This window comes from Alligator mississippiensis, chromosome 5, assembly GCF_030867095.1.
Source record: "Alligator mississippiensis isolate rAllMis1 chromosome 5, rAllMis1, whole genome shotgun sequence".
NCBI lineage: Eukaryota > Metazoa > Chordata > Crocodylia > Alligatoridae > Alligator > Alligator mississippiensis.
Genome location: NC_081828.1, coordinates 136624056 through 136637892, shown reverse-complemented (window position 1 = coordinate 136637892; position 13837 = coordinate 136624056). Strand labels below are relative to the sequence as shown.

General features: G+C 40.3%; 1 protein-coding gene across 2 annotated transcripts in view; it reads left to right on the top strand.

The window, feature by feature from the left end:
* ZDHHC3 (zinc finger DHHC-type palmitoyltransferase 3) overlaps positions 1 to 12036 on the top strand; it is a 43191-nt gene extending 31155 nt beyond the window's left edge. The window contains exon 7 of one of the 2 annotated variants that reach the window (XM_019483516.2): positions 7879 to 12036. In XM_019483516.2, the coding sequence (XP_019339061.1) occupies positions 7879 to 8118 (240 nt within the window). In that variant the 3' untranslated portion in view covers positions 8119 to 12036. Of the gene's footprint in view, positions 1 to 1660; positions 3314 to 7878 lie in introns of those variants that run through there. The other variant, XM_006276146.4, reaches the window with a different exon arrangement.
* Positions 12037 to 13837: the final 1801 nt, after the last annotated feature.

The following is a 13837-nucleotide window of genomic DNA, read 5'->3' as shown; positions in this document are numbered from 1 at the left end:
TCTGGTTTCACTGCTGTGCACCACGCAGCCCCCCATCAATTGGCTGTTGGGGGACTCCGTGCTTCTTGACTGACTGCAGGGGGTACCCCAACCAAAAAAGGTTGAAAACCCCTGTTTTAGGATGTATGCTTGGTCAGATCTACTTGTCCAGGTAAGGCTATAGATATTTCCTGTTGGATGAGGCCAATACAGAACAACAGGCTCCTGCTAGGCTATTATTCATCAGCTTTCAGCAAACTAATGACGTCTGAAGTTACTTCTGAATTTTCAACAAAGATAGGTCAGTATTTTCAAATGTAGCTTCTGCAGTTCTGCACCATAAAAATGCCTGACAAGTGCTGGGCATCCATAGAAGCTGTCACTTATCTTGCTACCTAAATATGAATTAAGTAAAAACTCCCAAATGTTAAAGGCAGAACTTTTACTTATTTGGAATTTTCTGTATCAGCAGTACTACCTGTCCCTATTTGCTGGCATTAAACTATCTGTGTCTATGTCATGTGATCCTTGCGCTGAGGAACCCTTAGCATTGAAATTCTATTAAAAATGACGTGGGATAGATTGTTCTGTTTTGCCTTGCACTTCAAGGGGCATTTCCCTCACCCTTCTACACGTACCACACAGCCTCTGTCTCTCGGTGGGGAAATTGAACTCCTTGTAGAGCCTGATACTTTGCTTTTTTGTTATTTGTGGAGCTGTTATCAGGAACCAGCAGTGCAAATTGCTTATTCTCTCTTGGAGCTGGGTGTGCTGCTTTCACCTAACTTCCAGAACCTGGAGTTCACAACAGAAGCATGATCTGCACTGAGGTGCATATATTGACAAACAGCAGCTAATCTTAATGGAAAGCTTTAAATCAAACAATGGAGTTGTTTACCTGTTCAAGATGTCTGGGGTCAAGAAATAATGCATTCTACTGACTATATTTAATTTTGCTTTTATAACAGTGATGCTTGGCTTAACTCCTTACTGTATGGATGCAGATAATAAGGGGTTGGGTTTTTTGTTTTTAAGTGATTCACTGTCTTAAGGAATACTTCAACTGACTGCTTGATGATCTAGTTTTGCTCTCCCTCTAACCTTTACTAAAACAATATCCAGCCTTTCTCTCAGATCAGTTTATTTTCTCCCTGCTGTCAGCCTATGCATGTTTGGGCAGCAATTTTTAACGAAACATGAAGAGACACTAGGTAAGTTCAACCATGCTGAGCCATGGACACTTGCTGAGCTTGCTTGGTGAATCTGGGAGCATTCTAGGGATTATCTTGGGTTTTTTTGTCTGCAAACTGAATGGTTTCCTACAAAACTTTCCCATCAGTTTCATCACAATGCTTTCAGCCAAGAAAAGTATAGTATGTTTGAATAAAAGTAAAGCATCCATGACAGTTGGAGGGTGTTGTTTTGGGTTTTGTTTTTGTTTTTTTTTTTTAAAGGCTTAATTTCTAAACTTGGTCAAAAATAAAAATAATTGTCATTTTGAAGGAATATTTCTTCCCCTCCCCCAGTCCCCTGCTCCCCCCTTTAAAAAAGGGAAGGTGTATCTTTGTATTTTCATACTTCATCCTGGTGATAAGGGGTGACTTTAAGAGATTTTTTTTCCCCAGAGCCAGAACCACAAAAATTAAGTGCTTGACTGAAAATGTGATATTTCTGTTTTCAGGGAATTGAGCAATTGAAAAAGGAAGAGAGAAGATGGGCTAAAAAAACAAAATGGATGAACATGAAAGCAGTATTTGGCCATCCGTTCTCTATAGCATGGCTTAGTCCATTCGCTACTCCAGACCAAGGAAAAGCAGACCCATACCAATATGTGGTCTGAAGAATTCTTGACCAGCATTTCCACTAAAATAAAACCACAGTACAGCACTACTGTTCTCTATTTTACATGAATGTTTGAAACAGAAAGCAAAACAAAACAAACTTTTTTTTTACATCTACTAAATGGCTGATTGCAGAGAAAAAAAAGCCCTGTAATTCTATATCTTTAGATAACTCTGTATCTCTGGCTGAAGCTGCTGCTGCTTTTTTTTTTTTTAACTTGTTAACTTTACTGGCCTTTGTTTCTATCTGCTTTCTGTATGGCATAACTAATATGAAGGGGATCCTCTTTCCCTGTTGGGCCCACCTCTTCTGAGTAGATTTTCATGCGGTCTCATGACTCTGACACCTGTGGATGACACACAAGTGCCAACAGTGCCATCTTCTATAGACAACTTTGGATCTCCTCATGGAGCTTGCTGCTCTTAAGTCAGCATTGGGGCTCTTTTATAAGACGACTTGAACTGGGAAACAGACACTTCAATTACTGAAAGGTGCAAGATGTGCGTGTGACCCTACAAAGGAGCCATTTAATATGGTGGTCCCATACAGTTAAAGTATTTAAAACAAATGTTGCCAGTGCCACCTTTTACTTTTTCTTCCAGCTACAAAATTGATTCCATCTTTCTGGCATTATTTTGTGCATTCCCTCCCTTGTAAGCAGGAAGTGTTGCCCTTCTAGGAAAAACATGGTAGCTTTGGAAGACTTGCTGGATGAAATGCCTTACCTTTTCAGGAAAGAGATCTCATTTTAAAATGGTTAGGATAGAAGGATTATCTTGTTTGTCTTGGTAAATGAATTGTTAGAACAAAACCTACTAAAAAGTATTGATGTGTAGAACAGGCGTGAATGCCCAGAAACATGACAAATTGCCATAAAAAAACATAGGGCTTGTGTAGGTATACCAGAGCAGATACCGGTTAAGGTCCATTCCTAGCATTGCCCCTCATTAGAGCTTTGTAAATTTCTTAATATATTTTTAGTTGGGAAATGTCAGTGTTAAGGAGTATGCATGCCTGGTGTCATGAATTGTGTGGATTGTTAACTATGTGCAGTAATCAGTTGAAAGCGAGAGGGGCAGAGGGCATTCCACTGAAAACAAAAGCGGGTAAAAACAATCTCATGCGACTCAAAAAACTAACATGTTTGTATCAAAGCAGGGATTTTATTGAATGTTTTTTGGATTGTTTTGAAAAGGAGTGATTAGCATAACTGCCAACAGGACCCATCAAACAATCATAAACGAAGGAAATCTGTAAATAAGCCGTGTCCATGGATTCTCATGTAACTTTTGTTTCCACTTTTGGAGAAAAAAAAATATTTTGGCAAATGACCTCTTAGACTGACTCAAAGCCATGAGGGAAGGTAAAGAAATCAGGGGTAGAGAAAGGTGAATGAATCTGTCTCACTGCAGACGTAATGTGAATGCTGCATCTTTTCTGTCAATGCTTCCATATGGAAAACAAATGCAATAAAACTTTTCCAAAAACTGTGTCCACTCCTTTCTTACTCTTATTTGCAGTTTGAAGCCTCCTCCTAAACTTTAATTTACAGCCAAGTTGGAATAGCATGAAAAATTAAATAGCTTTGCTGCTTAATTTGAAGTTTAAAAAAATTAGTTAATCAGTAAAGCACTGCTAGATCTTTCACCCCCTGGAAGTTGTTATTAGGGCCTGCAACAAGTGAGTAAACAGGCTTTTTGCTGCAGCAGACTTCATGTTCTTCTGCTCAAAATCCACAGTAGTGTGTTTATGGCATCTTAATCCGTTACTATAGGATTACACATGGAAGATTATTTGACCTCTTTGTATGCTTGAGTAAGTGAATTTCGTAGAAATAATATGCCTTTGCCTGCATGTAGTTCTTAAGGAAGAGGTGAGGAGAGGAAAGGCTGCTTCCTTTCTTTGGTTTTCATCTAATAGGAAATCCATTGTAAACTAATGCATGCCTAAAACCCTTATGCAATGTGTTTTGCTTCTCAGATTAATCCTAACGTGTGTAGATTAGGGGACATATCTGACAGATATTGTCAGGCTGAAAAAAACCAGGCTAGATACTCCTTTTGAGAAAAGAAAGACCCCTCTGCTGCTCTTCTAGTTCCATGGCACTCGTCCTGGCTTGTTCAGAAGCCACATGATCAGTCACAATTGACCAAAGAGCCACCACAGTGCATGGTGAATTGTGACAAACTTAATGATGTCTCTTGGCTGGTTAATCCATAATAGTACAGGAACTATTTGAATTAGTCATGGATTGGGAGACATGGTCTGAGTGTCTCTGACCTAGGTTAAAGCTGAGAACTTAAACGACTAAAAGTCACTTTATCTTATAACAGGAGTGGGCAAAATGCAGGATGGATGCGGCCCACCAGGCCATTCTATCTGGCACGCTGGGCCCCTAAAAAATTTAGAAAATTAATATTTATCTGCCCTGGCTGCTTGTCACGTGACTCCTGGTGGCTTGCCAAAACTCAGTACGTGGCCTTCCCCCTGAAATAATTGCCTACCCCTGTCTTACAACGTTCCCATTGCTGGTACTTCAAGTTTCCATTTCCAAATTTCAGTTCCATTTCAGCTCTTGTCTGGGGTCTTCATACATTATGACAATTACATTTTATATACCACAGAGAGAGACTTAAATTGTTCTGGCATTGAGATAATCCATGTACTGTACATAATTTATTGGTGTTAAATTTTGCAAAAGCTTTTAACAAATCCTAATTGTGGTGATTACACATCTTATATATATCTAATATAGTCAGTTTTGTTTTCAAGAGAAACTTTAAAAAAGATTCTGAGAAATATCTATAGCTGTTTTCCTGGTTTCATAATTGTGTATCTCTGTCACATTACATTACTGAGACCAGCCTGCAGGAGGTGTACCATGTGATGTTAAGTCCATGGGTGATATAGCTCAGTGTTTGAATGTGTATGAGGCAGAGTTACCATGTTGCTTTAAGGTAAGTCCTCCTGTTCTTTTTTCCCCCCTGTCATTGTTGATATACTTGACTCCAAAAGCTCATATCTGTATCTTAAGCAAGAGAATAGAGAGGTGGGGGACTTGATCATAGTCTTCACATACCTACATGAAAAAGAAAACTTTAATCTAGTAGACAGATGAGATCCAGTGACTGTTAGTTGAATAGAAATGATTTCAGGTGAGAAACAAAGTACAAACTTTTAACAATAGTAATAATTAACCACTGGAGCAACTTCCCCAGGTTCACGGTGGATTTTCCATCCCTAGTAGTTCTCAAAACAAGATTGGAAGCTCTTCTGAAAGAGATACTCTAGTCCAGACTCAATTCCCTCAGAAGTCCTCTGGCCTGTGTCCCATAAGAAAGGTCATCACAATGGCATCTTTTTACCTTCAGTCTATGAAAGACTATTGTCTATCATGCACTCAAAAGACAAGCAACACTTCCTGTATCTAACCTGAATTTCCAGACTGCTACAATGGTAGTTTCTTTTGACTTCTGGCTTTTTTCTTGTTTTTTAAGGAATCTCTTTAATGTTTATATTTTCTCTAATTTAATTGTAAGCCTCTGCTCTTACTCCCAATTAATCTAGGAGTCTGGCTATCAATTTCAGTGGAGGCAGAATCAAGCGCAGAGTGTTTAGCAGCTGCTATGTTAGTATGTTACTGTGTGTGTGTGTGTGCATGTGCATTTGCACCATTTGATAACTAACTTTAAAGGAGTACTTGTCAATTACTGAATGTGGAATATTAACTACTTAAGCAGAGCTTTGTGAATCATGCATTTTTCAGTTCATTGTCTATTGGCTCCATTGACACAAAACTGACTTTTCAGTTTTCTTTCAAACTGCCATTTCACCTGAAATAAAATGTTTAATTTCACTTTCACTTTTTTTTTTTTTTTTTACAAAACAAGTGAAAAACCACAAAAATATATAAACATCACATTTAAATATCAATATTTTTAATGGTTCCCTTATTTTTCTTAGGCAAAACTATTGTCTTCAGGCAGAAGAAAACTGCTTCTTCTTGGTTGTGCATCACCAACTGAAGTACTTTCTTTCTGAAATGTGATACTTTTTTCATGTCTTAGGCATGACCTTTTCCCTTTTTCTGACCCCACTGACATAGGTCTTGCCAGATTAGATTGGAATAGTTTTAATAGCTTAATATTGATTTCCTGTTTTAAATGCCTCGTGTGAATTGATGGGTTTTGGATAACAGCCAACACACCATCCAGTCTGATGTAACTGCACCCCTAATCTGGCATTAGTACATTGAAACATGGTGGCTTTGATTACTAAATCGTGTGGAATATGTTGAAAAGAACTCTTTTTTTATCCAAAATTTCTATGCTGGTGGTTCCAGTCTTTCTTGTAAAAACTGGATTAAATGCAATGATTCAGGCCTATGGTCTCTGCCGTTTGGGAAACAGTTAAAGCAGGGCTTGGCAACCTGTGACCCACAGGCTGGATCTGGCCCACAGATATGGGGCTTCAGCAATGGGGGTCCTCAGCCACAGTTGCTTTCCCCTGCTGACATGGGCAGAAGCACTGCTTACAGACACCCTCCCCCCTGCCACTGCAGGGAAAAGCAGTGGTGGCATCTGGGTTTTAACACCTGTGTCTGCCTGCCTCTGGATAACTCCAGCTTTCAGACTGAAAAGGGTACCGACCACTGAGTTAAAGCTTTATGGGCTTGATTTCCCTCCACTCCCATAATTCTTTTCCTCACCTGTTCTTCTCCTGGTAAAAATGCACCTTTGCGCACTAGTTCTTGAACATTATAAACAGGACTGAAATAGCTGCAATTGTGCAGGGTATACGTGGAAGCAGGGCACCTAAGCATCTGTCTATACTTTTGCCCTGAGAAGCATCTCTTAATCCTTATCCCAGCAGTGCATCCTTGCTTAACCCGTATCTCTGACTTTATTCGAGTACAGAGGGGAAAGCACTTTGTAAAAAGTTCAGCATCACTTTCTGTTAAGGAAACAATGTTTTCACTGGCTGTTATGGAAAACCCAGGAAACCGTGTTGTGGATCAGAACTCTCATCAAGCTAGGAACTGAAAAAAATATATAACAAAAAGATGGTCTCTGTCCCCAAGGGATCAGTCTGAGTAAATGCATGTAGTTCTCTGCTTCTCCATGAAACACTGGTGACAATATTCTTGATACATTTTTTTTTTTTTTTTAGTGTTTATACATAAATTTTCAAGCATATGTAATGATTTGGGGGAATCTGGAATTTGTTTTGGGTACCCAACTTGAACTTCTGTAGAAGCTTTAGAAAGTGCTGAGTGCCCACCTTCTGAGAAATGGACCCTTTTCAGCTAAATCAGAATAGGCACGTGATCACTAGTCCCTTTTGGAAAATGTAGGTCTGTGTTTCCAAGACTTTCTTCCCAACTCTGAGGCTTCAAGGCCCCATAGTGTGGGAGATGTGCATGTAAAATAAAAGCTTACTCTCCAAAACATTCATTCTTTATAAGAATGTGATTTCTTTTGCCTACCTGACAGTTTCTGGTGGCTAATTGAGATAATGTGATCTTTTCACTGCAGTTGTTATTGAAGTCCCATGTAGCCTAGATCTAAACTGTAGTCACAGTTTAAGAAGCAGTTTAAATTGGACTGTGTTGAACTCTGGGTTGCTGTGGCTCTTCTGAATGCAGTGTGGATGTACCAAGGGATGATTTAAAAAAAAAAAAAAAAAGCATTAGCTGAAATTTGACGTCTATGTACTGTTTGTTTCTTATGTTAAAGGGACTTGGAGAAGGAGGATTCTTTTTTAACAGGAAAAGGAAAAACTAGAGGATCTTTTACTGTACGAATTGCATAGAAAATTCAATACTTGGCTTTATAATTTTTTTTTAATTTTGAAGGATAGACTCAGTTGTTAAAAACAAACCGTTTTCTTTGATACTCTGTCTCAAGTGAAATTTCTTATGTGCTTTGTCTCAAGTGAAATTTGTGACCCCTCTATAAATACAGACACCTGTATATTGATATCTGCACATGCACACTCTACAGTGGGTGTTTGTATAACTACCTATAAAAAAAAAAAAATCTGTTTTTTGTTCTACAGGGTATCGAGCATCTGAAAAATCAGGAGCCGACTTGGGAAAAAGTCAGCGGCTGGGAAGGGATGAAACTGGCTTTTGGAGGCAATTTTTCCCTGAGTTGGCTCAGTCCTTTTTCAGATCTGAGTTGTAAAAAGCTTCCACCAGCTCAGGCAGTGACAGTCGCTCCAGCTGAAACGCTGTCTCAAGAGGAGATTGAGCAATTTTTAGAACAAACGGTTGCTGTCCAAGTGTCAAAATATTAACAAATGTTCAGTTTTTAATAAATATTTGCACCCAATATTTAGCACTAAGAGATAATAGTACAGAAAACATTCAGGCATATTTTATCCAGAAGTCAGGTACGCTACTAGCAGAAGCAATGCAAATCTCTACAGAATGCTCTACTAATGTAATGTATAAGCTTTTTTTTTTTCCTTCCTACCAAAGTCAATTGTTTTATTGAACTTTCTCAGCTTGGCCTTTAAGAGAAGCTTACAACTTGTCAGGCAGATCTATTCCAGCTCCTAAAAGTAAGCTGCTGTCAACATGCGCTTAATATTTTACTCATAACCCATATGAGTGCTGAAAGGCAAGCAAAGAGCAACAGCTCTGCTCAACACACTCCTCGGTGTACATTAAAGGGGTACCCTTTTTTTTTTTATTAGCTTGCCAGGCATTGATGATTTCTTTGGGCTGTGAGGGTACCAGTCCGGGTTTTGGCTGCAGTAGACTCAGGGGAGAGAGAGAGACAGTCATATTCATCCCTGGTGTAACTCAGTTTTGCCAAGGATAAATTTAGCTCAGTGAGACTTTAATGACTGCACCAGGGATCCTGCTACTTAAGGGTCTGACCTATTGTGCATTCAGGTTGATGGCAGCCTTTCCATTGACCTGAATGGACTTTGAATCTACAGTGCAGATGGTTGTGTTGGCAGCCACAACAGATCAACCTGGTATGTTGCTATTTGGCAAATGCAACAAATACACAGATCTCAGTAGCAAAGAAATCCACCAGGTCAGAAAGTCTTTGCCAAATTATGCCGTTCATGGCAGAATAGATCTTAAAAGGAAAACTGCAGGGACTAATTACATGGGTACCATGAAAGTGTTAGCACTTCATACCATGCTGATATCTGCTGTTCTGTAGTACTTACTTAAACTTCAGTATTTTAAATACTGTGTTGTCAACTCTTGGTTAGTTGTTGACTTTTAAAGTGACCACTATGTAACATGTTAGTTGTACAGTTGAACTTAGTAAGTATACAAGAGTACGTGACGGTGTGACATAAGGCTTTATCACTGTAAGCTGGAAGGGCCATGCTGCTCACAGCAAAGTCAAATAAGCTGGGTAAGCCAGAGATGTCCAATTTATTTGGGCCTGCAGGCTGCATCTGGCCCATGGGGGCTTCGCAGAGGCTGGACGACCAACCTCTGGTGGAGGAGCAGTGGCTTCTCCGGATGGCTTGGGGAAAGTCACTTCACCTTGCTGTGCCTCCGTTCATCTCTGTAAAACAGAGATAATGCTGATTACCTCTTCTGTAAAGTGCTTAGGGACCTATGGATGAAGACTTAGTTCATCACATTCTTCAATGACGATTTTTAGTGATTATAAGAGTGGTACCAAATAGAAATTGTACACGCTGATCTATGTGCAAAATATTTAAAGTTAATGTGTGGGAATGGTGTGTCACAAGAGTCCTGGTCAGAGATGGGACTATTTCTTGAGTCTTGTCATCAGCCAGAGAAGAAGCTCATAGATTCCCTTTATATTATATGACATGGATTGGCATGTCCTGAACCTACCAGCAGCTTCTACAAGTAGAGCTTGTTAAAAAAAACAACAACAGGAAAGCTTTTAGTAAAGATGCTCACAAAAACTGCCTCTGTTTTTATCAGAAAGATTTAACATTTTTTCTAAGAGCTTTCATTTAAACAATTTAAGAATTCACTTTGTTCATAAATCACTTAATTTGGCTCTTGTGTAGAATGAGTTTCTCTTTCATCGTCAGAAACAAACAGAACATTTCTTCCACAAACTGTTTGTTCTGCAGCTCTATGATCAGGCTAAAGGGAGAAGATGTAGTGCTTTTGCATCTAAAATGCATTTGTACCAGACAGGGCTTGACAGCCAGGGAGCAAATAGAAATATTTAAAAATACACATAGGGGAGTTGATAAAGGGGGACAGAGGACATATAAGGAGAAATAACTGCACTTAACTCACATATTGTAATTTTGGGTTGCTGTTTTGTCTTAACTAAGTCAGTTAACCAGTCTGCCTCAGTTACCATACCGTTAAAATGGGAAAAGCATTACAAGCTTATTACAGACTGACTAGTTAATATCTGCAGTGTAAGTTACTTTAAAAATGTAATTTGAAAATTACTTTGAAACACAGCATCTGTGTTACTTATGAACAGTGGAATGGTAAAAGGGTGTCAGCTTTGCTTGTGGGAAATGTACAGACTATTCCATCCTAAATGGGAGCAACTGACCCATGTTTGTTACGTGTTTACTGAAATAAAATGTTTACGGGTACTGTATTTGTGAAAACGCGTTCTATTTACAGGAGTATCCAGAAGTTCAGCTATAAGTCCTTCTGCTTCAGAAATCACTTTCAAGTAATATTTTGAGGTACTATTTCCACCTGGCTTGAACATATGAGAGGTGAGAGTCTGGCCACGCTAATATTAATGTCAAAACTTCCATTGACTTCAATGACCTAGGACTTCAGGTCAGAGGTTACTGTTTCTAATTGTGTTCCAGTGGCACTTTGTCGGAACAAACGCCCCCCGTCCCACCAAATAAATAAAACCAACCACAAACTGAACTGTTTTTTGCTTAGTGAAAGAAGGGAATGATGTTTTTCACTTGTTTTCATCATTTTGTTGGGACTTGTATGTTACCATTGTTATGTACCTCTTATTTGAAACTTGGGAGCAGAATAGAAAAAAAAAAGTATGGGCACTGGGCAGGGAATATGGCAAATTACTCAAATGAAGGGTGACTAGCTATGGTTTTTCAGACCCGGGGGAAATGAGAGAGCAGAGTTGTATTTGAGCTATTCTGTTCCCAACACAGAATTAGGCATATGCTCTGAGCGAGAGTGGAAATCCTTGTTTGGCCTCAACTAGAGCTGGTCAGGAATTCTTGTTTGTTGATACTGAAAATGTCAGTTTGTGAAAACCAGATCTTTTCTCTGGAACCTATGTGTCTCAATGAACCTCTTGGTGAAACCGTGTTGTGCAGGTCAAGTATAGACATCTGGTCAGGATGAGACTGACCAGCCCCAGTCTGTTGAGCAGCCTGGGGATGAAGTCTCCTGCCTATAATGTAGAGGATGCAAGTAGAAGTGCTTCCTCAGCCCTTTGAGCTTCAGACAGGTGCCTTAGCTACTAAGCTACTGTCTGCTCTGGGCTCTTCCCTCCTCTTTTGTGACAAACTTTGAGAAGTTTGTGGTTTCACTTTTGAAATCTCAGTTTTTTTCACAGGATGGGTGAAGCGTTTCCTGCCCAGGAGTAGCCTCAGCCTGTATCTGAGTGGGCTTTTTTTGGCACCCAAGACCAACATTTTTATTTAACTTTTAACCAAATTCAGATTATTAACCAAAGCTACCACAGGTGATCACTGCATAACCCATGTTTTCCTTCCTTCCAAAGTGTGGCTAGTCCTTGTCAAATGTCTCTCTTAACTCAGGGCCTGATCCTCCCAACACTATTCTGCACAATACAATTGTAATCAACAGACATACAAGTCATAAAAAAGCCTTAGGCCTCAATGGCAACCATTAGTAGGATGTTGTTCTTAAATTGGAAGCTCTTTGGGGGTCAGATCTTCTATTGTATGTTTATACTGTTGTATCAATACTAATTACCCTGTGATATTTTATTCCACCAACAGTGTCTCTTAAATGAAAAACCTAAATGAACATGCTTTGCTGAAAACTGCCTTCCAGAGAAAAATGTTTCAGCAGAAGTTTTAAAATATATTATGAACAGGGCTCTGTCAGCTAAGGAAAGCATTCATGTGTTTTATATACATTTGTGTGTCTTGTAAAGCAACTGTTCTATGCAGATAAAATAACTTTATGCAACTAAAAAAAAGTTCTATTTTGCTATTTGTAACTCATTTTATGCCTTCCAATAGATATTGTACTTATTAAAGAATTAATATTTCCATCTACCTCAGGTGTGTATATTTACATATTCCCAGCAGTTAGTCCTGCTTTCGTGCCAACGTGTTCATTGTCTGCATTCTCTCTGGGGAGCTCCCTCCCCTGGCAGTAATCCTAGACTGCAAAACTAGCAAGTGGTGTGGGTTAGAAAGCCATTCTTGCAAGGTTCTGGAACAGCCAAATAATCAGAGCAATGAGAGACAAAAACCCAACCTCATTTCAAGATGAAGCATAACTGAGACCATGCGATGCAGTTGCCTGGCATTTCCTTCTAATCTTGTGGTCCTGAATCTATAACTCACAACACAGAGCTGGTAAAAAGAATATTCAATATTTTGACAATATTTCTCATGGCATTTTTCTGCCCCGTTCTAATTAGTGGAGAGTTCATTCATAGGGGCTGATCACCCACCCTTGCAGAAATAATCAGAGATGACTTGGGACGGGGAGGGTTAAACAAAGATCTCTGTGCAGTTCCAACTCAGTCTTTAGGGGCTAGGGACAGAAGTTGCAAACAAATCGGTTTAAGTGATCAGAAATTGGTATAAGCCTGTAACAGAATATAAGTTCAGTGCACATTAACTAGTTTCAAAATGGCCAAAACTGGTTTAAGATACTACATTCAACCAGCTGTATCAGACTCATCTGATTTGGATCAAACTGGTTTAGGAAACTTTGGTCCCAGACCTGGATTGTGAAGTTTACCTCAGCATTGCACCTCCACCTCTGAACTTGGTAGATCCCCCTGGAGTTTATAGAAGGTAAAGGCTAATTACGTGAAGGCCTTCTGCATCTACACTGGTTATCTGGCCTCTTTTGGCAGGGCATCCCATTTAGAGCTTAAAGAAAGTATTACAAAGGTTTGCTACAGAAAATTTAAAATGCTTTATTATTTCTACTTGGAGCCATGGACAGGCAGTTCTGCACTCAGCAGCAGTGTGGCAAGAAACTAGCAGTGGCAGCAGCTACTATTTTTGCATCGCCCTCTCCACCATGTCTGTACCCAGGACTGGTACCTTGCTGCTCCCCTCCCCCACAACCTTACTTATGCTGTTGTTTCTACTGGGTGATTGCCACCCTTTCAGCCTCAAAAAGCAGGGAAAATGGATATCTGACCCTTTTTCCATATAGGAGCTGAATGGAGGAGGTCTGCACCCAGAAAAGAATTTCTCCAGGTGAAAGGAACAAACTGTGGGTATAAACTTTCCAGACCCATGAGGCAGACGAGTTCTTTTGACCAGCAGCATTACTACCTTGGGCTGTAATGTTTGTATCTCCTGTGCCAAAGATCTGAATAGTAGGCCTGTGCGAAGTGGCTAGTATTTGCTTCGGATTTGGCCGATTCAGGGGACAGTGATTTGATTCAGTGATTCGAATCACTGTCCTGATTCAATTTGGCCGAATCCGATCCAGAGATTCGGCAGCAACTGAATCAGCCAGGTCAGGCCCAACCCCCGCCCCTCCCCCAGCCCAGCAATGGCTGCCCCGCCCACTCCAGCTCCCAGCACATGGCGGGGAAAAAAGCCTCGGCTCAGCAGGCGGTGCTGGGTGGGGGGTGATCCCACGCTGCATGGAGGGCTCTGCACGAGCCCCTGAACCAGCCACCCCCAGCTGTCTCACGAGTGCCCCGCACGGGCCAGCTGCGGCCCCTTAAGAAAAAAAAACACCTGAAGAAACCCCAGGACTTGCCGCTCCTGCCAGCAGGGGATGATCCCCGCTGCCCTGCACCACGTGGGGGGCTCTGCAGGAGCCCCTGAAGCCCCGAGGCTGCACCAGGCGTGAAGAGTCCTGGGGCTTCTCTCTGCTTTT